Source organism: Sapajus apella, unplaced genomic scaffold, assembly GCF_009761245.1.
Source record: "Sapajus apella isolate SASKATOON/1434 unplaced genomic scaffold, GSC_monkey_1.0 scaffold30, whole genome shotgun sequence".
In the NCBI taxonomy this organism is placed as follows: Eukaryota; Metazoa; Chordata; class Mammalia; order Primates; family Cebidae; genus Sapajus; species Sapajus apella.
Window position 1 is genome coordinate 4,911,589 of NW_022436970.1, and position 25,415 is coordinate 4,937,003.

Below are 25,415 nucleotides of genomic sequence, written 5' to 3' on the forward strand. Positions count from 1 at the left end.
TTTTCTTTTCTTTTCTTTTCTTTTCTTTTCTTTCTTTTTCTTTCTTCTTTTCTTCTTTTCTTTTCTTTTCTTTCTTTCGACATAGTCTCGCTCTGTTGCCCAGGTTGGAGTACAGTGACATGATCTCAGCTCACTGCAACCTCTGCCTCCTGGGCTCAAGCGATTCTTGTGCCTCAGCTACCCAAGTAGCTGGGACTACAGGTGCGCGCTCCCACACCTGGCTAATTCTTTGAATTTTTAGTAGGGGTTGGGTGTCGTCCTGTTGCCCAAGCTGGTCTCAAACTCCTGAGCTCAGGCAATCTGCCTGCCTCAGCTTCCCAAAGTGCTGGGATTACAGGCATGAGCCACCACGCCAGCTTAGTTTTCTATATAGCCATTTATACTCTTGGACATTTGGGCTGTTGACAGTACTAAGCAGTTTCAAACAAGGAGGAAATGAACATCTTTGTCACACCTGCTAAGGTTAATGATGACACATGATTAGTCTACAACATTGGGTTGCATTGTACGGTCCTGAAAACCTTGTCTGCTCTTCAGCACCCCGCCCCCAAGGGTACTTGTGCTCTGCAGTAAAATAACTGATTTAAGACCTTGTAAAAACAAGCCAGTCCAGTTAAACTTATAAATCTTATGGGGAAAAAGAGAAAAAAGTTAAATCTGCAACTTTTGACAGAGGATTGCACAGTGAGGTTTGAGGCTGCATGGGAAGTCCTCTCTCAGGACCCTGAGAAAGGGAAGGGAGGTGGTTTTAGGAGGCATTCCTTTCTTCTGCTTTGCTGTAGAAGTAGCAGGTGAAACTTCAGTTTGTCTCTTCTCTTTTCTGATCCTCACATCCAGTTGGCTTTTCTCTGACCTTTTCCTCAGTTAAGCCAAGCCCTGCTTAGCTTCCAGGTTGAGCCACCCTTAGGCTGCAGGGGCCCACAGGGCCTGCCAGTACATCTCTGACCTTTTCCTAAGCAGCTTCTTAGAGTTCTTTGTGCCCATTCTCACAGTGCTCCGGAGGAACTACAGGTGCCCAGAGGGCCTCTCCTGTGTGCCAGGGTGACCCAGAGCAGTGACTAAAAGATGCTGACCTGCTGCCATCAGAGCTGTTCACAGATGACCGATCACATCCATTGGAGGCTGAGGCCAGTGGCAGGGTAGACGTGGTCCTTTACCCTCTGCAGACATCTCCTGCCTTCACTTGAGTAGAGGGTGTGGATGGGCAGGAGGAATTATGTTCAGAAGACTCAGGTCTGCTGAATTCATCTGAGGAGGCCACTTGCTAGTAACATATTAGACATGGAAATAGTTTGTAGGAGACAAGTGAACATTTTAAATCATTTAAAGCGTAAGAAACATTCAAGCACTTTTGAAATAACAGTGGTATGGATTTTATTTTCTGTTTCTTGATTTTAGTATATATTTTTTCACTGGCATAGGGCTTCCTGTGTTAAGAACAGGTGTAGAAATATTGACATTCAAGTGTAAAATTATTACTGACTCTAAAAGAAAACTTTGGAGTTGAGTCGGCCTATTTAGCTTATTAATCAGTTCACATTCTTTTCCAAGTTAGGGTGCTACCATTGCCTTGTCTGATCTTAAAAAAAAAGATCTTTTTAAGAAAGGATGCTTTTGCTCTGTGGTAAAGTAACTTGAAGACTTTGTACAAACATGTGCCAGTTATAGATTCGTGAGTAGTAAAATGGTCATTAATGTAGATTTCTCAATAAATGTACCCAAATACACCTTTACTCAAAATGTTAAGGTTGATCTATGATTGAGTGATGCCAGTTGTCAACAGTTTGTTTCCGCGCTAATTGTTGTTCTATTTATTGTGTTTGTGTGTTCTCAATGTGCCTCTGCCTCCTGACTTCTTCAGCTATAAAGTAGCAGATCCTTTGACTTAAAAGAGGCTGACTGACGTGATTTCGCTGCACTCTTCTATTTTAGAATAATATATAAGTGTTCCATGTGCGACACTGTGTTCACCCTGCAAACCTTGCTGTATCGCCACTTTGACCAACACATTGAAAACCAGAAGGTGTCTGTTTTCAAGTGTCCAGACTGTTCTCTTTTATATGCACAGAAGCAACTTATGATGGACCATATCAAGGTGTGTGTGCATCTATCCTCTCCTTTAAATGAATTGCAGATCCATTCATTGGTCGTAAATCAAGGCTGAGCTGCAGATGACTCTAAAGCATGCCTCACTGTCGAGGGAAGGGATGGATGCTGGTCATTGTCAGTGAGCAACTTACATGCTGTGATCTTGTGTTCACTTGACTATGGGGTGCTTTTCATTTAGGAGTCCTGATCTGCCTGCTAAAAGATTAGTGAATGCTTGCCCTGATTTTAAAAGAATAAGAGTACTAGGTTTTTTTTGTTTTTTTTTTTAAATGCGTGAAAATGATGACTCTGAAATTTTCCTTTCCTTTCCTCTTTTTTGGGGGGAAAGAGTCTCTTGTTCTGTCATCCAGGCTAGAGTGCAGTGGTGTGAGCTCAGCTCATTGCAATCCCTGTCTCCCGGGTTTAAGCGATTCTTCTGCCTCAGCCTCCCAAGTAGCTGGGATTACAGGCATGTACCACCACACCTGGCTAATTTTTGTATTTTTAGTAGAGATGGGCTTTCACCAGGTTGGCCAGGCTCATCTTGAACTGCTGACCTTGTGGTCCACCTGCCTCAGCCTCCCAAAGTGCTGGGGTTACAGGCACCTGGCCGAAGTTTTCCTTTTCTTGAGAATTCTGTATTGTATAAGACTTAGAAACAGACATGGGCTCCGATGAATTATGCTAATTCATACAAATATTGGTATATTTAGAAAAATGAAGGTTTTTCCCTTGAAATCATTTAAGCAGTTAGGTTTGCATTGTAATTAATCCCCCTAAACCTTTTAGTTTCTTTTTTTTTTTCTGTAAAGCTTGCATTGTAAATGGACTGTTAAATATCTAGGATATAGTATGGTACCTGGTACCTGGTGGTGGTCAGTTAATGAAATGAAGAAATGTCCAGTGTGGACTATTTACTCTCCAACCCCCAAAAGGGGCACAGAAATCTATTTATAGCCTTTTAAGCTTACTAAGGCCAGTGCTTAGTTCTAGCTTCTTAACTGTCCACTGTGATATGTTAAGCAATTTTTCTCCTTGTGTGATTAGGAGATAATATCCATTGGCTTTCAGAGATTAAAATGACATTACTTTTTAAACAGAGAAACAAGAGACCCCATTTTATTAGGATCTCAATCTCTTTCTTTTAGTTTTGCTCTTTTAAAAATACATTATACAGGTGGTTCAGGCCTGTAATCCCAGCACTTTGGGAGGCCAAGTGGGTGGATCACTTGAAGTCGGGAGTTCAAGACCAGCCCGGTCAACATGGTAAAACCCCCTCTCTATTAAAAATACAAAAATCAGCCGGGCGTGGTGGTACATGCCTGTCATCCTAGCTACTTGGGAGGCTTGTAGCAGGAGAATCACCTGAACTCAGTAGGTGGAGACTGCAGTGAGCCGAGATGTGTCACTGCACTACAGCCTGGGCAACAGGGCGAGACTCCATCTCAAAAACAAACAAACAAAAATTATACAAAAAAGAGTCCATTTGAAGAGCAAATAAAGTCCCTGAATTATTCTAGTCTCATGTCGGCTGAATGCATGGATTGTGAATCCTTGACATTTCCTGTATTGAGCATATGTGAGTTTGTATATAGTCATTGCCTATTGCAAATGAACATCTTGGAGATTCTCTCTTATAGGCAAGGCAAAGACCGTGGTGGTGATGGCATTACTGGGGTGAATAAAATGCATGGGAGATACAGTTCATCGTTCTTACCGAAGTATAGTAAAATCCTTTTAAGATACTTTAACTATTTTAGCTAAAATGACATAATTATTTTGACAGTAAATATTTATTTAATGAAACATCAAGAAGAATTTAAAACTGCTAATAAAAATTTAGGGACGTTGGAATCAGATCAGAATACTTTAACATACTACATGTGTGCCAAGAGCAAAGAGAGAAAAGAACAGTTGCTTCTTAAGAGGCTTTTAAGGTATTTGCTTTCTGGAACTCATCTTTACATCTGGAAGTGGGGCCATCGACTTTGTGGTTAGGGTCTTCCCTGTGTTAATAGTGAATGTGGAGGAATACCAGGTTCCAAGAAATAGACACTGAAGTGAAGAGGAGTGGTAAAATCCTGTGGCCACAAGGAGGAAAGAATTGTTTTTATTCATCTGAACCTATACAAGACTCCATGATACGAAAACAGTGGGAATAATCACTTGTGTTCTCATTTCAAGTATGTTCTAGGCATTTTTAAATGTTCTGCATTTAAATGTTTGGGGATAGGTAAGCATAGTTTTAGAGGCATACTGTTTTTTTGTTTTTTGTTTTTTGTTTTTTTTTAATTTTAAGATAATATATTTAGCTCTTATTATTTACATTGCCTGTGCCGTGAGGTTTTGCATTAGAGAGGAGGTGGAAGAGGCACAAGTTTTTTTAATGTCTTCTTAAATTAAAAAAAAAAAATTAAAATTGAAATGGAAATAAATCTCCATGTACAGATTCACTGGGCCCCGATTTGCCCAGTTTAATCCAATTTGTGTCATTTTCTTCTCCTACCAAAATACAAATAAACTTATTTCCTTCTAGGACCCCCATGCTGACATTTATATTTAAAGTAAACTTTCAAGTTACAAACATTCATTCAAATTGATTATTGTTATAGGAGTTAAGAAAAAATCAACTTGAAAAGAAATAAGTTGTTGCTTTATTTAGAAACGGCAATAATGAATGAATGAATGAATGAATGAGGCAGGTCTTGCCATGTTGCCCAGGCTGAACTTCTGGTCTTAAGTGTTTTTTCCACCTTAACCTTCCAGAACATGGAAATTACAGGTGTGAGTCACCATTCCCAGCTGACATTTGCTTTTAAGAGTCTTTTTTTTTTTTTTTTTTTTTTTTTTGTGATAGGGTCTCACTCTGTTGCCCGGGCTGGAGTGCAGTGGTGTGATCAGGGCTCAAGGCACTCAGGTGATCCTCCAAGCTTAGCCTCCTGGATAGCTGGGACTACAGGCATGCACCAGCACGCCTGGCTAATTTTTGTAGAGACGGAGTTTCACTATGTTGCCTAGGCCGATCTCAAACTCCTGGGGTCAAGTGATCCTCCTGCCTTGGCCTCCCAAAGTGCTGGGATTTATTGGCCTTAGCCACTGTGCCTGGCCTTAACAGTCTTAATTTTACTTACAGGGTAGCTTTTGGCTTCTTTTCTGTAATTTCTGTAGCACTTTAAGGTTAGCTTACGGAAGAATATTTTAGTACTTGATCCTTTCTTCAGCTTATCAGTTAGTAAACATGCATTTGCCTAGAAATTTATGGAAAGTTGCTAGCAGGTTTTAGGTTTTGTTTTCTTTAGGTTTTAAATAGTTAAAAATGAGAAAACGGCTTCTGTTTTGAAAAAGATAGTTCAAACACAGAAGACTTCTGCCCTGCGTGGTGAGAACGAAGCAAGGCATAGTTTCTGGCTATCAGGAAATCATGATTTGCTCCAGATTTTCCCTTTGCAAAGAACATGGTTAGACATTCACCTCAGTCCCCTTTTAGGGCCACTTTCACCGTTGCCTGTGTGGGTCGACCTTGTGACTTCAGCCAACGAGAACATTATAAAACCACTTTTTTCCCTCTGGGGAAAAATGGTGTTGAAGAAGGTTAGCTGATTCTTGGCACTGTTGAGAGAAGACCTTTCCTTGAGAAAGCATGTTGGAGAGTATACTGAAGGAATGGCTTATTCATTAAACACCCAAGAAGGACTGTGGCACTGAGGTCTATGTGTGAGTCTCTGTGACCCAGGGGGACCCGTGTGTGAAAGCCTCTCAGGAAAGATTTTTCATGTTGTCTTTCTGTAGGTTCAGGAATGCATAGTTTAACTGCAAGCCTGACTCCTCGGAAGAAGAGAGAGAGGGCCCTTATTCAAAGAGAAATTGTATATTGTATACAGAAGCAAAGATTTTATTTTTTGCTGTCTTCCACTCTCTTTTGTTTTGTTTTGTTTTTTTGAGATAGGATCTTGCTCTGTTGCCCAGGCTAGAGTGCAGTGGCATGATTATAGCTCACTGCGACCTTGAACTCCTGGGTCCAAGCAATCCTCTCACCTCAGCCTTCTCAGTAACTGGGACTTCAGTCATGCACCACCATGCCCGGCTAATTTCTTAATCTTTCTGTAGAGATGGGGTCTCTCTGTGTTGCCCAGACTGGTCTCGAACTCCAGGCCTCAAGTGATCCTCCTGCTTTGGTCTTCCAAAGTGTTGGAATTATAGGCGTGAACCGCTGCATCCACCTCACCCCCTGTCTTTATTCCATGCTTTTCAAATACAAAACCAAAACCAAAGTGAGCTGGTCTTTAAAATCAAATTACACTAATTTTACCCTTTTCAAATTTGAAATCTAGTGAGTTTAAGTTGAAGATGGTTGTTGTGGCTATTATGTTAATGATAATAGCTAAGCAGTTTTCAAAGACATGAGTCTCTAATGTGTGTAGTTCTCACGCCTAGCTGTCATCAGTAAGAAAGGATGGGTTGGGATAGGATGTAAGGAGATGAAAATTACTGACAAAACCCAGCAAAAACCCAGACTATTACAAGTATTTTAAGAATGTGAAAGGCATGAAAAGAAAGAGGCTTGCTATTTACTAACATATTGATCTTAGATGTTTGCTCAAGTCAGTTTGTTCTGTTCAATTCCTAATAATGTATTAGCCTTTTTAAACATTGCCAGGCTGATGGGAAAGGCGAGAGTTGTCCTGAAATGTCTGTTGTAGACAGGCCTCAGTCTGGGAAGGTACAGGAGGATAAAGTACCAGAATTAATTTGCGTTCAATACAGAGGTCTTTCTTTAAAGAATTTTAAAATGCTACAAATATATAGGCCTTTAAAAAGCATTTGGAGGCTGGGCGTGGTGGCTCACGACTGTAATCCTAGCTTTTTGGGAGGCCAAGGCGGGCAGATCACCTGAGGGTCTGGAGTTTGAGACCAGCCTGACCAACATGGAGAAAGATACAAAAATACAAATTAGCTGGGCGCGTTGGCGCATGCCTGTAATCCCAGCTACTGGGAGGCTGAGGCAGGAGAATTGCCTGAACCCAAGAGATGGTGGTTGCAGTGAGCCAAGATCGTGGAGAAATGCATAACTTATAGCAGGCCTGAAAGTTAATGCTTTTATTTATTTTTAAATGTATATTTAGCTTGAGTTTTTTTCTTTATATATTAAGAAATATATCTGAATGAATATGAAGTCATATGAAACGTGTATCATGTGTTAAGATAGCATACTTGTGCTTTCTTTTAGTGTTGTGATTTGTGATAGCTATTTCTTTTCTTTTTGTAATGTAGTCTATGCATGGAACATTGAAAAGTATTGAAGGGCCTCCAAACTTGGGTATAAACTTGCCTTTGAGCATTAAGCCTGCAACTCAAAATTCAGCAAATCAGAACAAAGAGGACACCAAATCCATGAATGGGAAAGAGAAATTGGAAAAGAAATCTCCATCTCCTGTGAAAAAATCAGTGGAAACCAAGAAAGTGGCCAGTCCCGGGTGGACATGTTGGGAGTGTGACCGGCTGTTCATGCAGAGAGATGTGTACATATCCCACGTGAGGAAGGAGCACGGGAAGGTCAGTAAAGAATGAAGGCTGCTCTGGGTGAGTGCAAGAGCGCACTGGGCGTCACGCTTCCAAGATGTGGGTTCTTGGCTTGGCTCTGTCCGTAATGAGTAGTGTGACTTTGAAAATCACTTGGTGTCTCTCTGCCTCAGTTTCTTCATGTATAAAATGGACCTTTCCAAATCTTCCATCTTGTTGTCTGATTTTCCTAGTAATTACCTTCACATGCACACCTCAAGACTGGTATGCATGCATGAATATGGTAAGTTACCTGTAACCACATTCTTATTGATAGCTTAGCAAAGAGAAAAATAGTAAATCAGAGTTAAAGGCATTTGAATTGACCTCTATCCCTGTGCCAGCTAAGGAAGAAAGGAGCAGAGAAAGACGATGGAAATGCTGAACACCGCTAGTAGCATCTGTATGACTTACATGAGTCTTCCTTGAGTTTGGTAGTGGGAAGAGGAACTGTATCCTTTACCTTCTAGGAGAAGCTCTGTAACTCAAAATAGCTGAGAAAATGTGAGTCATAATATGTAAATTATTTCTCTTTTAAATAGTAAGTATATGCCTCCAATTGATAAGGAATTAAAAAAATAACTTATTAGACCTAATAACATTAGCAAAATTATTTTTCAATATTATCTAATACTGTATTAGATGCAACATTAGACTGTGTTCACATTTCCTGATTGTCTCAAAGTTGGTCTGTAATGGCTAGAATCCAAAAAGTCCACATACTACATTTGGTTGTTGTGTAATTCTTTATTTTATATAGTCGTCCCTCTATTTTATTTTTTAATGTATGGTTGATTTGTTGGAAAAATTGGTTTGTTGTCTTATATATAGGTTGTCTCTCACTTTACTAGATTTGTATAATTGCTACTTTAAAAAAAAAAAAAAAAACAAAACTTGTTGACACTAGGAACCAACGTGGAATTTGCTACTTAATTTTTTTGGAGAAAGAGTCTTACTCTGTTGCCCAGGCTGAAGTGCAGTGGCAAGATCTCAGTGCACTGCAATCTCTGCCTCCTGGGTTCAAGCAATTATCGTGCCTCAGCCTCCCAAGTCGCTGGGATTACAGACACGCACCACCACGCTCAGCTAATTTTTTTGTATGTTTAGTAAAGATGGTTTCACCGTGTTGGCCAGGCTTATCTCAAACTCCTGGCCTCAAGGAATCCAGCCACCTTGGCCTCCCAAAGTGCTGGGATTACAGGTGTGAGCCACTGCACCCAGCCAGAATTTGCTGCATTTTGACACCATTTAACTTGTTCTTTTTTATTCTCATATTCCTGAAATTTTGATTAGATTAGTTTTTTTATTTTTTAAGGTAGCCTATGTCAGCTCGGCATGGTGGCTTATGCCTGCAATCCCAGAGCTTTGGGAGGCCAAGGCGGGAGGATCACTTGAGCCCAGAGTTCCAGTGTACAGTGAGCCATGATCATGCCACTGCACTCTAGCCTGGGCAATAGAGCGAGACTCTGTCTCAAAACTTAAAAAACAACAAAAGAATATGGCATAGGTGCTGCATTCTTTTTGTATTTCATCATGAGGAACATTATACCAGCATGTCCCATTTGTAGTCCCAATGCTGACATTACTCAGTGGGTTCCAATACATGATGTTGTTAAAGAAAATCATCTCACTGCTTTAACTTAAGCCAATAGAACAAAATAATCATCCTTAGTGAGCCTATATAAAGACTATATAGGAGGCCTTCTCTTCCCGGTTCTTCCTGGAGTCGGGAAAAGCTGGGTTGAGAGGGTGTTATTTAAAAAAAAAAAAAAGAGAGAGAGTACATAGGAATTGTTTTGTAGTCTACACTACATCCTTGAGAAGTTTGTTCTATTACACGTGCTAAGAACTATTCTCTAGTCTCATTTATTTGTTTGAGCTACTCATGAAACTGACATGGTTTACTTTGTGATCATCCAAATGGCCTGTGAACATGGATCAAAATAGTCACAAATTACAAAAAGATGTTTTTATTGTATTTTGTCTCATTATAGTGCATCTTGATATAAAAAGTAGTTTCTTACAGAATATATTTGGCTTAGTGGCACTTTGCTTATTTAATCATCTTCATCTTAGACTTTCCTGCTAGCGTTATACAGCGTTCGTTGTAAATACTGGGCAGTTTTGAGGAGCAACACTTAAATAACCTGTGGTATAAATACACTGCCAGGGGTGCTGTTGGAGCCTGACACGGTGGCTCTAGGGAGTCTTCCTTGGCACCCCCACCAGATTGCATAAGAGTCAAATGGGAGCTGGCCTTCGTCATCATCTGGTAGTCCAGTCCTTTCATTTTGTGAGATTTCTGTAACTATCTTGTAACATTTCAGAACTCTTTTTCTTTTTTAAAAAACTGTGTTTATCTTCATATGTGATAATGATTAGATCTAGGATGTAAGAGGAGGACATGGTTTCAAAAAAGTTGGTGGGGTGAAATGTACCACTGATTGAAAGCCTTTGCTCTGGAACCACGGCAGAGAGGCCACTCTGAATTGGATGTGTGTGCACTCATGTGCCCGTTTCGACAGAGATGTTCATCAGAATGGAAATGTATGGCTTAGTAGGATTTTAGGATTAGCTTTGAAGGAGTTGAAGCCCTGCCTTTGGAATGAGGCACATCAGATTAGATTGCAGTTTGACTCCTGTTCTCTCGGCCTCCTGAGAGAATGAGGGAGACCAGTGGGCCAGGAGAGGGGAGGGAGAGTCTTTGTAAGCTAGTGAAATGAATAGTGTTGAATGCGGGACCGCAACCAGTGCTTGAGGTGTACCGTGCTGAATCACCCCGGAGCACCCCACTTCCAAACATCCCTCTACAAGCATTTTGTATCCATGTCCATTCATTTCTCCTTTCCTAGAATTCTCAAGTCACCCAAACTTCAAATCCCCTGTGCTGTCTTTTCTCCTTCTTCCTTCAGATAACCAAGCGAGCACCTTGCTATCCTTACCTTTCCTTCCCATTTACCCTGGGAAGGAAATGCCACCTTGTCTCTGAACACAGTTCTCTGGTGGCCCGTTTGATGTTAAGTCTGTTGGATGTTTTCCCGTCTCTACCTTCATTCACCCCACAGCAGTATTTCACATGATGAGCAATTCTTTCTAAACGCATTTTCTACCCTTATTGTAGAACACCACTCTCTCCTGGGTTTTTCTCACCATTACTGGAACACGCTTTCAGGTTTCTGTTCTAGAAACATTTAACTTTCTCTTGGGAAAATTCAAGCACTTTTTAACTTTGTTTCTCATGTATAGTATATATACAAATAGCATCCAAATCTGTGTCTCCAGTTGGTTGAAAAGTATTTCTTGAATTAATAGACCAAGAATGAGTTCTGATTTGGAAGACATCGGACTCCTCTTAAACTTAACTTCCTCTGCTTTAAAATGGGTACATGTTTAGTGACCTTCCAGTGGTCCTGTGTACCTAGAGAACTATGTATGAGGTGATAAGTATTCTCTAATCCTTATGGGTTGAAGATGAGATATCAATATGAAATACACTATATACATATACGGGATCAAAAATTGTATTGGGCTAAAGGTCTCAGGGGAGAATACATTTTTACTTCCACCAGCCCAGAAGTTATTGGAAAGATTCAAATTTATTGGATTACCCAATGAAATATTATTTTGCATTATGATAAATATGTGAGTGTTCTGAACCAGTGAACTTTGAATGTATACTTGATTTTAGTATCATAATTATGACTTAAAATACACACACACACACACACACACACACACACACACACACATATATATAATTTGAGGAATGATTAATTCTGCAGCCACAATACAGTCATTACCTTAGTGTTATTGCTACCAGCATGATTATTATTTTGATAAGGTTTGGAGTAAATATTTCAAGTTAGGTGTAAATCTAACTGGCGTAAGTTAAAAATTTTTGTCAAAATGTAATTCGCTGCTACTCATTTTAGGTGGCCGTTTTGGTTTCAATAATTGTTTTTGACCTTTCTTCCCCTTTTCAGTTCCCATCCAGAATGAACTTTACTAAAAGAAAGATTTTATGTACAGTTCCACTTATTAAGTAAAGATATTTAGTAGCTTTCTCTTTAAGATGCAAAAACTGGCCAGGCATGGTGGCTCACACCTGTAACCCCAGCTCTTGGGGAGGCCAATGCAGGTGGATAACTTGATGTCAGGAGTTTGAGACCAGCCTGGCTGACATAGTGAAACCCCATCTCTACTAAAAGTACAAAAATTAGCTGGGCGTGGTGGCAGGCACCTTGTAATCCCAGTCACTTGGGAGGCTGGGACACAAGAATTGCTTGAACCCAGGAGGCAGAGATTGCAGTGAGCCAGGATTGCACCATTGCATTCCAGCCCGGGTGACAGAGCAAGACTCTGTGTTTAAAAAAAAACCAAAAAACCAGATACAAAAACCTACTTCTGGTTCTGCTAGTTATTCGGCAGCTTTTCTGTGTCTCTAATGTTCTTTTTAAAAAATGAATTGTCAGTATCTACTTTCAGTTTTTCCTGTTATTTGTTGTAATCTGATAACAAGTAAAATACTTAAAAAAAATGTTGACAGGTATTCAGTACATATTTGTTATAGGCATAATCATCTTCAAACCTGCAACTTACCGAATTACTGCTTTAGCTATTTAACAAAGAAAGATAGTCAAAGGAGAAGCATTTTAAAAAGTGGTTACAAAAATTCTATATGCAGGAAGCAGTAAAAAACTGAGCAATTTCTCTTTTTAAAATTTTTTCTCAAATGCTTATGTATTGTCTAAAAAAATAATCGATCTCTTTCTAAAGTTGATATTATTGTTTTGTTATGGCCAGATTTTAGATGTCCTTGTAAATGGTAAAGTCTTTGAGGGCAAGTTGTACGTCCATTTTATTATTACAGTCTTCTGTGGCTTATAGCATTGTGCCTTGCAGAGTATCTCTGGAGTCACTGATTGAAGCAGTTCTCTTTCGATTGGATTGTTACTTGCACATATGGGAAGGGGCTTTGTGTTTGTCACAGATAGACACAAGTTGCAGTCTGGGTTCAGGTACCTAACTAGCTTTCTAACCACAGAAATCCTACCGCCTTTGTGTCTATATATTCTCAACTCTAACGTCAGGAGGACAGGCTGTCAGTGTCACATTAACCTGATGATCTCATCCATGCCGTGAGCCCTTTCTCAGATCCATGCACAAATGGAGAGTTTTATATACGATTTTAGGTGGGTTATATATCTCCTGCTTTTTTTTTTGGTTGTTCTAGAAGGTCTTTTAGGAACCAAACGAAGATCCCTTGAATGAGATAATATCTGAGGTCATTCTTAGAGATCAGATATTCTATAATTATGTGAACCGGTAGTAAAGTTAAAAAGTTCTATGTACTTGTTCAAATCTAGAAAATTATAACACTTTATGATAATTGTAATCATTTTCTCATTTGCTGCCTGGTTCTCCTACACATCAAGGAGCCTTTACTTATTAATTGAAAGATCCTAAAGCAGAGGCACATGTACTGAATTATGGAACTCTGATGCCATCAAAATGAACCTTAGATCTTTAGAGTTTTTTTTTGAGACAGGGTCTCACTCTACTGCCCAAGCTAAAGTGCAGTGGCGCAATCTTGGCTCATGTAGCCTCCGCCTTCAGGCTTAAGCAGTCCTCCTGAGTAGCTGGGACTACAGGTGTGCACCACCACACCCAGCTAAAATTTGCATTTTTAGTAGAGACAGTGTTTCAGCATGTTACCCAGTTGAATTCACGGGCTCAAGTAATCTGCCTACCTTGGCCTCACCAAGTGCTGGCCATGAGCCACTGCACCCGACCTCAAGATGCGTCATGACGTACATGTGTCTGTGTCTGTCCAGTTCTGTGTCTGTCCAGTTCTGTGTCTGTAAATTCTGGCACCACAGCGACCAGTGTGGCTTTGTGAAATAAATAGTAACAACTGCCAGCTTCCAGCTTCGCTTCAGTTTGCATAGGTCTAAAATGGAAATATTTACCATGTAAGAGTCTTTTGAAGTTAAATAAAATGAGAGCATGTAGCACGGTACGTAATAGATATTTTCTGTGTATACCATGTTTCCTCTCTGAGCACTATAGATTTTTTTTAAATTAAATTTTGCTTGAAAGAAGCTCACCAAAATGGAAGGTTCTTCATATAGAGTTGTTATACATTTACCACTTCTAAGTAGATTTTACTTTTCTTTCTTTCTTTTTTTCTTTTTTTTTTTTTTTTTTTTTTTGAGACAGGGTCTTGCCCTGTTGCCCAGGCTGGAGTACAGTGGCACAATCTCAGCTCACTGCAACCTCTTCCTCCTGGGTTCAAGTGATTCTCCTGCATTAGCCTCCTAAGTAGCTGGGATTACAGGTGTGGACTATCATGCCCAGCTAATTTTTGTATTTTTAGTAGAGACAGGGTTTCACCATGTTGGCCAGGCTGGTCTCGAACCTCTGACCTCAGGTGATCAGCCTGCCTTAGCTTCCCAAAGCCCTGGGATTACAGGCATGAGCCACTGTGCCCAGCGTGCTTGGTTAATTTTTAAAAATTTTTTTGTAGAGATGAAGTCTTATGAAGCCCAGGCTGGTCTTGAACTCCTGAGCTCAAGTGATCCTCCCACCTTGGCCTCCCAAAGTGTTGGGATTACAGGCATGAGCCACTGCACCGGGCCAGTTTTTCATCTTTACACGAAGTGAAAGGAGATTGCAGGTACGTGCATGTCATGGCGATGAGGTGTGGCCAGATTTCCTGCATGTGTGAAGGGAGCAGGTTGAGTAGATTCTGAAGGTTTCAGGTAAAGTCTGTCTGACCTTACTGAGCACAACCATTTCAGAGAACAGATGGTGAAGTAGCTGGTTCATGTCTGAGTGCTGTGGGAAAAGAACTAGGCAAAGACTATGAACATGTGATTTCAATCTCCCTTTCTTCACAGAGGGACCAGTTGGTAGGTAGAACAAACCTCTAACTGTTGACAGATTCTGTGTGTTTTGATGCTGTTCTGTACAGTGTAGCACAGGAGGGCCTGGGTGAAATACTACATGGATAGCTGATTCATGGCTCACTGCCTTGTTGGAGAGAAAGCTTCTGTCTCAGATCAGATTTTCCTCAGCCTTTCTATCAATCACTTGATTGTAGGAAGAGAAGCTAGGAGGGATTTTGCAAGACAGATCTTAAATGCAGAGCTTTCCATTTAAAAATAAAAGTACACAGATACTTTGTGAGGTAGGTATGGCTTAGCTAAGTTCTATGAAAAAGCATTTTGTCTTTGACTGTCTTGCTACAACCCAGCTACAACCCATCTTTTTTGTGCTGCTGAGGTAGCATTCATACCAAGGAAAGCTAACCCCCTTCCTTTGACTTGGCACCATCATCTAGCTAGCGGTTCCCAAAATCGGAGTGTGCATCAGAATTACCTGGAGGGCTTGTTCAGCTAGTTGCTGGCCTCCACTCCACAGCTTCTGATTCAGCAAGCAGGTCTGGGATGGAAGCCGATCATTTGCATTTCTAACGAGCCCTAGCTGGTGCTGATGCTGCTCATCTTGGGACCATACTTTGTGAATTACTGGCTTAGTCTGTGTGGCAGTACAGTCCCCCAAAGCCCATCGATTTAGCCAATAAAAGTTCATTTCTTGTACATACAGAGTTTGCTATGCCAAGTTTGCATTTCTCGGGGACAGTCATCTCTTCCACTGGTAACTCAGTGATCAAGGCTTTTTAGCCCCATTGTCTCAACGTAGGTGTTACTGAGAAAAAGACTGAAGAGTCATGCCTGGTCTTTACACGCTCATTATTCTGGGTGTGATGCACAACACATGTCATTGGCCAGAATGCATCACGTGAACAGCCCCAAACATATTCCTGTGTACCACAAAGGGGAGGGAATGACAAATAATATTTACCATCTGCAGTAAGGTGGCCACAGAGAATCTAAACGGTGGGAAATATTCCATTGCAGCAGTTTAAGATGGATGCTGATAGCCAGCAGAGGAGGGTAAGCAGAACACTGAGTCTAGAAACAGTGGCAGGCAGAAGAGAGAAGTTGGGGTGAAAGGGAGCCTTGATAGCTGTCTTCAGATACGTGTCCTTTGTGGGAGGACCAGCATGTGATAATTCCAGACCAGCTGGAGCTATGCATGAGTGAAATGTCTGCCTACCTGTTGCTAGAAATATTCAAATAGTGGCCAAATGCTCACCTGCAAAAGAAAGGACTAGAAAGGATTCTAGGGTCGACCGGGCGCAGTGGCTCATGCCTGTAATCCCAGCACTTTGGGAAGCTGAGCTGGGTAGATCATTTGAGGTCAGGAGTTCGAGACCAGCCTGGCCAATATGGTGAAACCCTGCCTCTACTAAAAATACAAAAATTAGCCGGGCATGGTGGCGGGTATCTGTAGTCCCAGCTACTCAGGAGGCTGAGGCAGGAAAATCGTTTAAACCCAGGAGGTGAAGGTTACAGTGAGCAGAGATTGCACCACTGCATTCCAGCCCTGGTGACAGAGTGACACTGTCTCTATCATCGGATGATGGAATGAAAGGAAAATGCCAGTAATAATCCCTGTAGTAACCATTGCTAGTGTGAGGTGGATATTCAGTCACAGTCTAAAAGTCATTCCATGAACTAACCAAGCTCTGTAGAAAGCGTTTGGTTTTACAGTTAGTCTAATTTGTAGATAGAACTTCTAGGAAGAAGTCCTTGTCAGCTCAAGGCTGCAGGTGGAGCAGTGAGTCTGACTCCTTGACTGCACATGAGAATCACCTGGAGAGCCTACGTCCCAGCACACTTGTGCTCCCCAGACCGGCTAATTGACATCACCAGGGATGGGACCTGGCCTTGGTGTTCTGGAAGCTTCCAGGTTATTCCAATATTGCAGCAGCTCTGGGAACACTCATACCACCTGGGATCCGCTGCGCACCTTTTCTTGCTGCTGTTGCTCATTGCTGTGGCCCTCACTGTGTGACTGCCATAGCACCGACACACCTTTGCTGAGTTTACATTTTGCGGAAGGTTGATCTCAAGTGCGTTTGTTTAGAGACTCCACCCAATGTTCAATCTTGGTTTAAAGACTCCACCCAGCCTTCACTCTTAGTGGTGAAGGCAGGGGATGCACCTCTCTGGCGGTTGGAAATGACAGCAGTAGTAAGTAGAGGAAAAGCTGGGCCCTAAGTGTGTTCAGTATACTTTAATGCCTGATTATAAATGATTTTAGGCTGTCTTCATATTTCTGTTCCTAAAGCCTTTAAGAAAAGTTTTCCTCTCCTGCATTTTCTGTACAGGGTGCGGGTGGTTTGGAATACTTGCTGTTATGTGGTCTTTTCCATTCTGTCATTCACTTTCAGTTCCCTCAGAGATGTAGGTGAAAGACAGTAGTGGCAGCAAAGGGAAGTGGGAGAATGAGAGGATCGGAGTGTGGAGAGATGAGCAGAGCCACTGAGGCAGGTGTGCTGTTGTTACTTTTAAAAAGAATGGCAAGGCAATCAGCTTACATTTCCCAGCTTGGGACCACCATGCTTAGAGTCAGATTCACTATGGAGTTTTGCAGAGACTCTCACTTGCACAGTATTTAAAAGAAATGTGTGTGTGTGTGTATGTGTATAAATTTTTTTTAAGTGCCTACCTGGCCAGGTGCAGTGGTTCACGCCTGTAATCCTAACGCTTTCAGAGGCTGAGGCAGGAGGATTGCCTGAGCCCAGGGCTTAATGCTGCAGTGAGCCGTATTCCTCTCACTGCACTCCCGTGTGGGCAACAGAGCGAGACCCTGACTCAAAAAAAAAAAAATTTTTTTTAAAAGTGCCCACCCATGCAACCTGGAACCTAGCCATGTGTATGAAATGTGTGGTAGGGCATAAATCCCCCCGAATCTCCCTGAAATTTCTTTAGAGAGCTTTGTGAAATAGAGAAAACGTTACATCTCCATTTTGTTTCTGTCTTCCTGCTGTACTGTGGTGATGGCCATTAGTTAAGGGGATAGAAATACTGAAATACTGTCTGGTTTGCATAGTTCATTGCCACATGGTTTCACTGGCATTCTTTTACTGTAAGGGTACATCCTGTTGTCATTAGGCATGTGTTACTACGAAGTCTCTAATTAATCTCAGTGTAGGGAGATCATAGATTTTTTTTCTTCTAAAACTCATCTTTCAGCTCTGGTGACTTTAACTTTCTGCCAGACTCCTATTACCCTAACAACCGGTAAAAAAATTTAAAACAGTTTCTCCTGTGTTTTTTGGCTTAGCACTTGTTTATGATCTTTCAAGGTTTTAGGAGAAATATCTTCAAATCAGTTGCATGTTCTCTTCTACCTCTGGTTGATTATTAGAGAATGATGGCTTCTCACTCGATTCTGCATTTGGGTCAGATGTAAATCCAGGGATTAAAAGTCACATAAGTTAGAGTTTGTATATTAATGCTAGAAATGTACATCACTGCTGGTTTTATGAAACTTATTTTTCATTAGTTTTGGCCACTGGAATTGATATTTTATTAGTATATTTTATTGTATGCACACATATATTTTTTATAGAGGACCTTGCTCTGTCACCCAGGCTGGAGTGCAGTGGCATGATCATAGCTCATTGCAACCTCACACTCTTGGTCATGAGCAATCTGCCGACCTCAGCCTCCTGAGTAGCAGGGACTACAGGTGACCACCACCATGCCCGGTTAATTTTTATTGATTTTCATTTCTTTGTAGGGACTGGTGGGTAGGAAGTTGGGGACAGGGGAGTTGTCTCTTTCTGTTGCCCAGGCTGGTCTCAAACTCCTGGCCTCAAGTGATTCTCTAGCCTTGGCCTCCCAAAGTCCCAGGTTACAGATGTGAGCTACATCTGTAACAGATGAGTCATCATACAGATGTGAGTCATCATACCTGGCCTATAATTTTATTATATTCCGAATGTTCTTACTCCATATATTTATTATATATACTATGTATTTCTTATATGAATCTGTAATTCTAATACTAATTTTTATTATATTTAGTTGCGGTATTAGTATGGTTTACTATATGTAGTTTTCCAAAGTCTTCCATTTCATTTAATAAAAACCTCTTTTTTAATGTAAGGCTGTAAATATGTTGTAAAAAGGATGTTGAAAATTTTTGGTTCAGGGCATATTAAAATACATACTGAACTATTGGTGATCTTGGTAGCTCGTGGCTAAATTGGAAGGTGGGGTGTTAAGAATGCTGGGGCTGAGGGCTTACCGTACTTACTCTCATTGCAGCTGCCTCCCGAGGGGAGACAGTTATGAATCCCACTTTCAGGTGAGGAAATGAAGCCTGAGAAAGGTTCAGTAACTTACCCCAGGGTTCTGCAGCCTGGCAGCAGCGGCAGGTTTCTAGCCCAGACTCCCGCAGTTTGCACAGCATGAAAGCTGACATTTCAAAGGCTGCTTAATTTTAGTCTCCTTGAATCTTTCAGTATAGATGTGGAACAGTTAGCAAATACGTGACTTTCCATCCCGTTTTTCCTTCTGCGTTTGATGTAGTCATTTTCACTTAGGTGTTCAGTCTTGGTTAAAGTTGGTTATGCCATCATTAACTGGACGTGTGTATAGTTTTGGAAGCATGTCTGAGTGTTATGGTTTTACACTCCTCAGCTGGAGCCTGATGCTTGGCTGGAGTTACTTGTAGTTGCTGTTAACAGCACCATGGTGTCGTTAATTAATTGGGCATATCTTCCTGCAGCATCATGACTTGCTTTAGAGTGGCTTGGATTTAGCAGTTGCCTGGGGGGATGTATCTGAGAGCTGCATGGCTGGTAGCAGGGCCTGAGCCTTCTGGGAGACAGAGCCTCTTCCCGCAGCCTCTGAAATGTGGAGAAACGCTCAAGAGAGAGGCCCCTTCATGACTCCAGGAGCTATCTTAACGCAGAGGCTCTCGAGGGAGAGAACACAATTAGAATCGGGTTTTTTTCTGAGTCTGGTTGTGGGGGCTTGGGGTGTGGAGAAGTGGGTAGGACCTGGGTAGGAGTGAAGTCTATTTTTAAATTTCTCTAGATAATTGTGTTACCTTCACACTCACACACACTTTCCCTCCCACTCTTCTACCCTCTCTCTTCTCCTTGAGAAGTTCTGCTGTAAAGGGATTAAGCTGAGAGATAAGCTATTTAGGGGATTTTGCTCTTAATGCTGGAGAGTTTATAAAAGCTGCCTAACAGGAAGATGAGATTGGAGAATAATTTCAGTTTAGGAGCTACATATTTTTAAGAATAGCTAGAAAAACCATGAGTTTTTATTTTGGGCATTATCTTTAATTTAAAACATTTATCTTTAAATTACTTGCCTTGGTGTTCATAATTTATTTCTAAATTATATTTTATAATTATTATGTGTTTTAGCAAACCTGTTTATTTTTGGATGATGAACAAGAATCTGGAAAGCCCTGAGCTTGCCCCAGTACCAGGCAGTTTTCACTGAACTGAAATAAAGTGAAAGATACAAAGAAGGAACCATTAAGTTTGCCCTCTAAATTGAAAAAAAATGAAATGACAGGCAATCAGTTTCCACTTCTAAAATTTACAGATTATTTTTCCATTAGGGACAGAAAAATAAATCCTTTCAGGAAAGAATAGCACGTTATTTTGAAAATGTGATGCAAAAAATGCTGTCAAACATTAGTCCACATCTTATGTATAGCCAGAAGGTTTTTTTCAGGTTCTTGTGAAGACGTACTCTTCAGTGTGACATGTTGGTGCCTGGTCAGATGTCTGTTGGAGGCATTTTTCTGTAAACTCACCTGAGGTTGCTGTAAACAAGGTTGAAGGCCTATAAACGTGTATTTATGTATGCCCGGTTCTGTGGTCTAAGGAAGAAGCTGTGGCTTTATTAACCCTTTTTATTGTTATGGCGTGCATGTTTTCTTGCGACACTGCATGAGAGTGTATTAATGTACATCGCGTTGGATATTAAGTATAAAAACCCCACACGGAAGGATGTGCAGTGACATAACATAAAATAATAGTGAGGCAAAGGTGTTGAGTCTAGTCATCAGGTCGGTGGGCGGCTTTCTGAAAGTCTGCTAGGATTTAGGGGCCAGTGGGCCTAGAGCTGGAAGAGCTGGTGGTCCCAGTAGAGGGTCCCCAACAGAACTGATCCCTCTCTCATTAGAACCCATTGGCAGATAACAAAGCTTTCCTGATAACAAACCCTCCACAGCTGCCAGAGCATCTCTTGGAGGTGTGACTGTTCTGTCACAGGCAGCCCTGGAGCCCTCCGTGATCTTACCCTGCCTCGTTTTCCAGCCCTCCTTCGCTTGGACCCCTGTCTGTTCTCGTTCCAGCAATACAGAGCTGCTTGCAGTTTCTTGACACGTGCCACGTTCTTCCTTGTCTTTGTTACTTTCTGTTCCTCTTGCCTGGAAATCCCTTTCCTTGCTGCATTTCCTGCCTGTGAGCTAGTTGTGGCCAGCAGGTCTCTCCATCCCTACTCTGCCCCTGTGCACCCTTCTGTGCACCTGTGGCCGCCTCTGCCACACTGCCTATTGTGCCAGCACCCCCCTTTTTTCTGCCTTCAGCAGATTCTAATCTCCTCAAGGGCATGGAGATCCTGGCTAGTTAGAGTCCGAGCTCAGTAAATACCGTGCAAGGAAGTAACTGAAACGCATAGCGTTCGGTCTCCCGTGGCCTGCTGGGTTGCTGAGGCTGCTTCAGACCTCAGTTTGGCTGAGGACCGGCTGTGGCTACTTACTCTCACTGCTTCTTAAAACTGTAGATTTGCACCTTCCTTCTGCCTTGCTGCTCGGCAGTTGTAAGTGTTTGGCCAGAATTGTCAGCCTAAAGGGAGTGGATTCAGTGCAGGATCATTAAACGTGTTAGAAAAATCCTTTACAGCGCTCGAGCGGTGGGTACCAAGCTGTGTCTTCGCACATGAAGTACAGCACATATGGTACTTGTCTCTGAAAAGTCAGTACCCTACAAGGCGTTCAGGCAATAACCGGTTAGAACATGGTGCTTAAGGACACCACAGTGACTAAGATGTTTATAGACACTTCAGACATTTGAAGTTCATTGCCTACCAGGGCTGCTGTTATTTTGGAGGCCAAAGAAGATATTTCCTCCCCTGGCTTTTCCTGTTTATCTCTTAAGGGGCCCAGAAGGTAGAGGCTTCCTTGACACTGGGCTGATGCTGTTGCTGAGACAGGAAAAATAGGAGACTTGGTGCCTGTCTCCGTCTGCTTTGGGAGAATGTACCAGGACTTCCTGGCCAAAACATGTTTCTGATTAAAAACATTCCCATAGCTGGAGACTAAGCTCCCTCACTGTCACAGATGAGCACTTTTCCTTCCAGCTCGGCTTCCGGTGCCCACGGCTGCAGCGAGTCTTCCTCTTCGCCCTTCTCTTCCTTTTGGCTTGGAGGTTGGGTTCTGCTGTCTCACGTGGTGCTCCTATCCCTGGAAGCTTACTGATGGCAAAGACTTGGCTTCTTGCAGACCCAGGCCAGTGCCTCCCTGAACCTTCTCCCTTGTCCTCTCTCAACCTCAAATCCCTTCTTGTGGCCCAGGGTTCCCTCCCTGTCCCTAGAATCTGTGGCAGGTAGAATGTAGACGTGGATCCCTTGGGGTGGCGGGAGGGGGTGGATTGTTGTATCTCTCATGCCTTGAAGAACCCAGATTTGTGCTGGGATTAGGTTTCTTCATTGAATCAGTGCTGAAAATGGTGGTTTGGCTGTGTTGCGTTGGTCCAGTGTTGTGATTCTGCTGCAGTGCCTGGTGAGACTGTTACGGACTTGCTCTAGAATGGAACCATCATTTGTAATTTCTTTAGGAAAATGTGTTCCTCCATCTAACTGGCAGACCACATTTTCAGATTTTAAGAATCCAGGACATGATTTGGTCTGTAAATTGATATTATGTTGAAACCCAAAACAACTAGAAAATAATTTAGCCACACGTGTGGGGAAATGAGAGTCCCTTCCCGGCCATGGTTGAGTGAATACAGAGCTGGAAGATAGACAGCACCAGAAGGTACCTGAGAGGCAGGAGATGCTGGCTCGCTTTACTTTTAAGTTGAGAAAACTTCAGACCAAGAGGGATCGCAGGACTTTCTGCAGAGCATTTTAGCCCTCTTGCCGGGGCCTCGGGGTGTGGGCCTTTCTGCAGCCACCTCGAGTTGTGAGTGCGAATACACTTCTGCTGCTTAGGCAGGAGGAGAGCTGGGGCCTAGGGTGAGACGAGCACAGAGGACAGTCCTGTCCAGTCCGCCAAATTTAGCAAGTCCATATTAATGTCCAGTTGGAAGGGTGGTTCCGGGAAGGAAGAAGGGCTCCATGGTCAGACCTTCTCTTCATGGCCTCTCAAAACCAGTCATTGCAACACCAGAATCAGCACCAACAAGGAGCACAGAGGAGCGTCTTCATCGCTGCCTGGCAGCTTGGCCTCTCACCTGGGTACACAGCGCCTTCCTGGGATACTCTGAGGGGTCACTTGTGTACCGCCCTTTTTCTGTTACATCTTCAGATGTGATGGTTGATTACACCTTTAATAAGGCGGAACCTTATTAAAGTGGTTCATTCAGGCAGCCGGAAAGTTCCTATATGATGCAGGACTAGGACTCTGGAGACGGTGACCTGCCATCAGTAGGGTTGTTAGCTTTTTTGACATTTGGGTTTGCTTGTTTACTTTTTAATGTTGTTAACACATTTTCTTTTATAGATCATTGATAAAAACAGCAATTCTCTTTAAAAGGAATGATTAGTTTCTTTTGTCTTTTGATTTGTGGAAATAAATAATACTAGAAAGATTCTATGTAAGTCTTCAGGCGGTATTCTTTAATTTTTATTATGTAGCAGTATTTGTCCTTTTATAAAATACTAGCAGTTATATGGAGAAAAAAATCTTTCACAATGACCTTTTTTTGTTTAGATTGCTTTGTGATTAAAAAGGGCCAAAAGGTTGTATAACTACTTGTACCAGAAAGAAAACATTCTGTCTATGCCTGCCAGTGGTCCTTTTTGAAGACTGGATTCTCTGAGAACAGGAGAAATAAGAGCAGTAATGTATCACCCATCTGTAGATGTGCATCTTAGGAGCCAGGGAGCCTTCAAAGGTAGGACAGACCCCTGCAAGTAGAAGGGGAATGAAGTCGAGCCGGATCCACACAAATAGGGCAGCAAAGATCTTTTTCATAGTCATGTGGTCTCTGGTGAATGTTTCAGAGTTTATGACCGTGGCAACACACGCCCCAAGGCACCTGTCAGCTCTCTTTACAGGGCGTCAATCACTGTGAAGGAGTGGCAGTAAAGATTAGTCAGGATTTATTTTGTTGGAGGCTTTCTAATAAGGATTAATGAAGATGTACCCAGGGGATGGCAGGAGGGTATTGGCCCGAGAGTCCCCTGACAGAGAAGAGATGTGAGGTCTGTTGAGGGTCTGCAGTGAGAGCCCCACACCTCTGCTGCACATCCCCACCGGCCAGTGGAGGTGGGTGCAGAGGCCCCTGGCAGGTGTGTACCCCTGGTAGCCCCACCGTGCCCTGGCAGGCATTTCTGGGTTTCGTTGGCATGATGCTGGCAGCTTGTTAGAAAGTTAGGTAGCCTTCCTTCAGCTCTTTCTTTTCTCCTCTGCTGTAAGCTCAGAAACTACGGTGCGACGCGTTTCTTTCCCATCTGCTCCGGATTTGGCCTTCTGTTCTTGTGCATTTGTTACTGTTCTGCATCATTACTTTTTCAATTGTACGGTGTCATCAGACCAGACAGTTTTATAACCAGAAACTTCGGAGACTTGGTTTTGTTTTCGTTGTTTTAAATAAGCATAGTGGTAAGCACATGTTGGCCTTTAACCCTCTTTATTTCAAAGTTGTCACCTCGGTAATCTAGGCGCATGACCGTGATAGTGCTGGTCCTTGGAATCTTTTTAGAGCACGGCACATGAAAAAATAAAAGCACTCTTTTCACTTCATAGTTAGGACTTGCTTTGGCTAGGTTATCTACATTGTTACATAAATTTGGTTCTGAATGATGGAGACTTGTCCCTTTTCTGTTGAATGTGAAACAGTGGTCTCAATCAGGGATGAGCAAACTGCGTTTCATGGGCTGCCACCTGCTTTTGTAAATAATTTACGAGAACACAGACACGCCCATTTATTTAATTATCATTGTCTATTCTTGGTTTTAAACTACAAGGGCAGAGTTGAGGGGTGGGAACAGAAGCCTTGTGGCCTGGAAAGCCTAACATACCTTCTGGCCGTTTAGAAAAAAGGTTGGTCGACTCTTGGTCTGAGTGTATACTCTGTGCTTAAATATTTCCCCCAAACTACTTGTTCCAATTTGTAGAAACCTGCATGGTGTGATTCATTTTAGTACTCAGAAATTAGATTTCTGGAGGCTTTCACATATAAACAGTTTGAGTTTCCAATGCCGTGCTTATCGAAATACTCCTTTATTTGTGTGTTCTTGAATAGAGTTAATTTGGAACTGGAAAATCTCACTAGTATACTAGATGTTAAATCCTCTCAGTAAGGATTTGTGACCTACAATATTCCAGACTTCAGGGGAAGCCAACGTGTTTGTGTAAAAGACCATTTTCCAAGAGAGTATGGGTGGTTTGGGTAAGCCAGTTGATTTTCTATAACTTACCTAGTATATAATGGAGGTAGTGTTTATATAACAGGAGTGAAACCTTTGCAGTTTTGTGGGCACATGCTGACTATATTTGAATCTAACATGAATAAATAAATGCAGAAACTTTAATACCTGTGAAACATTAGTTTTATTTGATGAGAGTTTAAAGAGGTCTCAGGGTAGAAATTATAATTTTTATTTATGCTAGTAACATGTTTTAAGAAACGAGGTTTTTTAAAATTACCTTTA

General features: G+C 41.9%; 1 protein-coding gene across 28 annotated transcripts in view; it reads left to right on the forward strand.

The window, feature by feature from the left end:
- The window catches only part of ZNF532 (zinc finger protein 532), a 140,069-nt gene that overhangs the window by 94,315 nt on the left and 20,339 nt on the right, over positions 1-25,415 (forward strand). For 21 of the 28 annotated variants that reach the window (XM_032293613.1, XM_032293621.1, XM_032293617.1 and 18 more), the window contains 2 exons: positions 1,933-2,095; positions 7,360-7,641. The exons of 2 other annotated variants lie outside the window; for them this stretch is intronic. In XM_032293613.1, coding sequence (XP_032149504.1) covers positions 1,933-2,095; positions 7,360-7,641 — 445 coding nt within the window. The remainder of the gene's footprint in view (positions 1-1,932; positions 2,096-7,359; positions 7,642-25,415) is intronic. 5 more of the 28 variants (XM_032293632.1, XM_032293631.1, XM_032293634.1 and 2 more) reach the window with 1 other exon arrangement.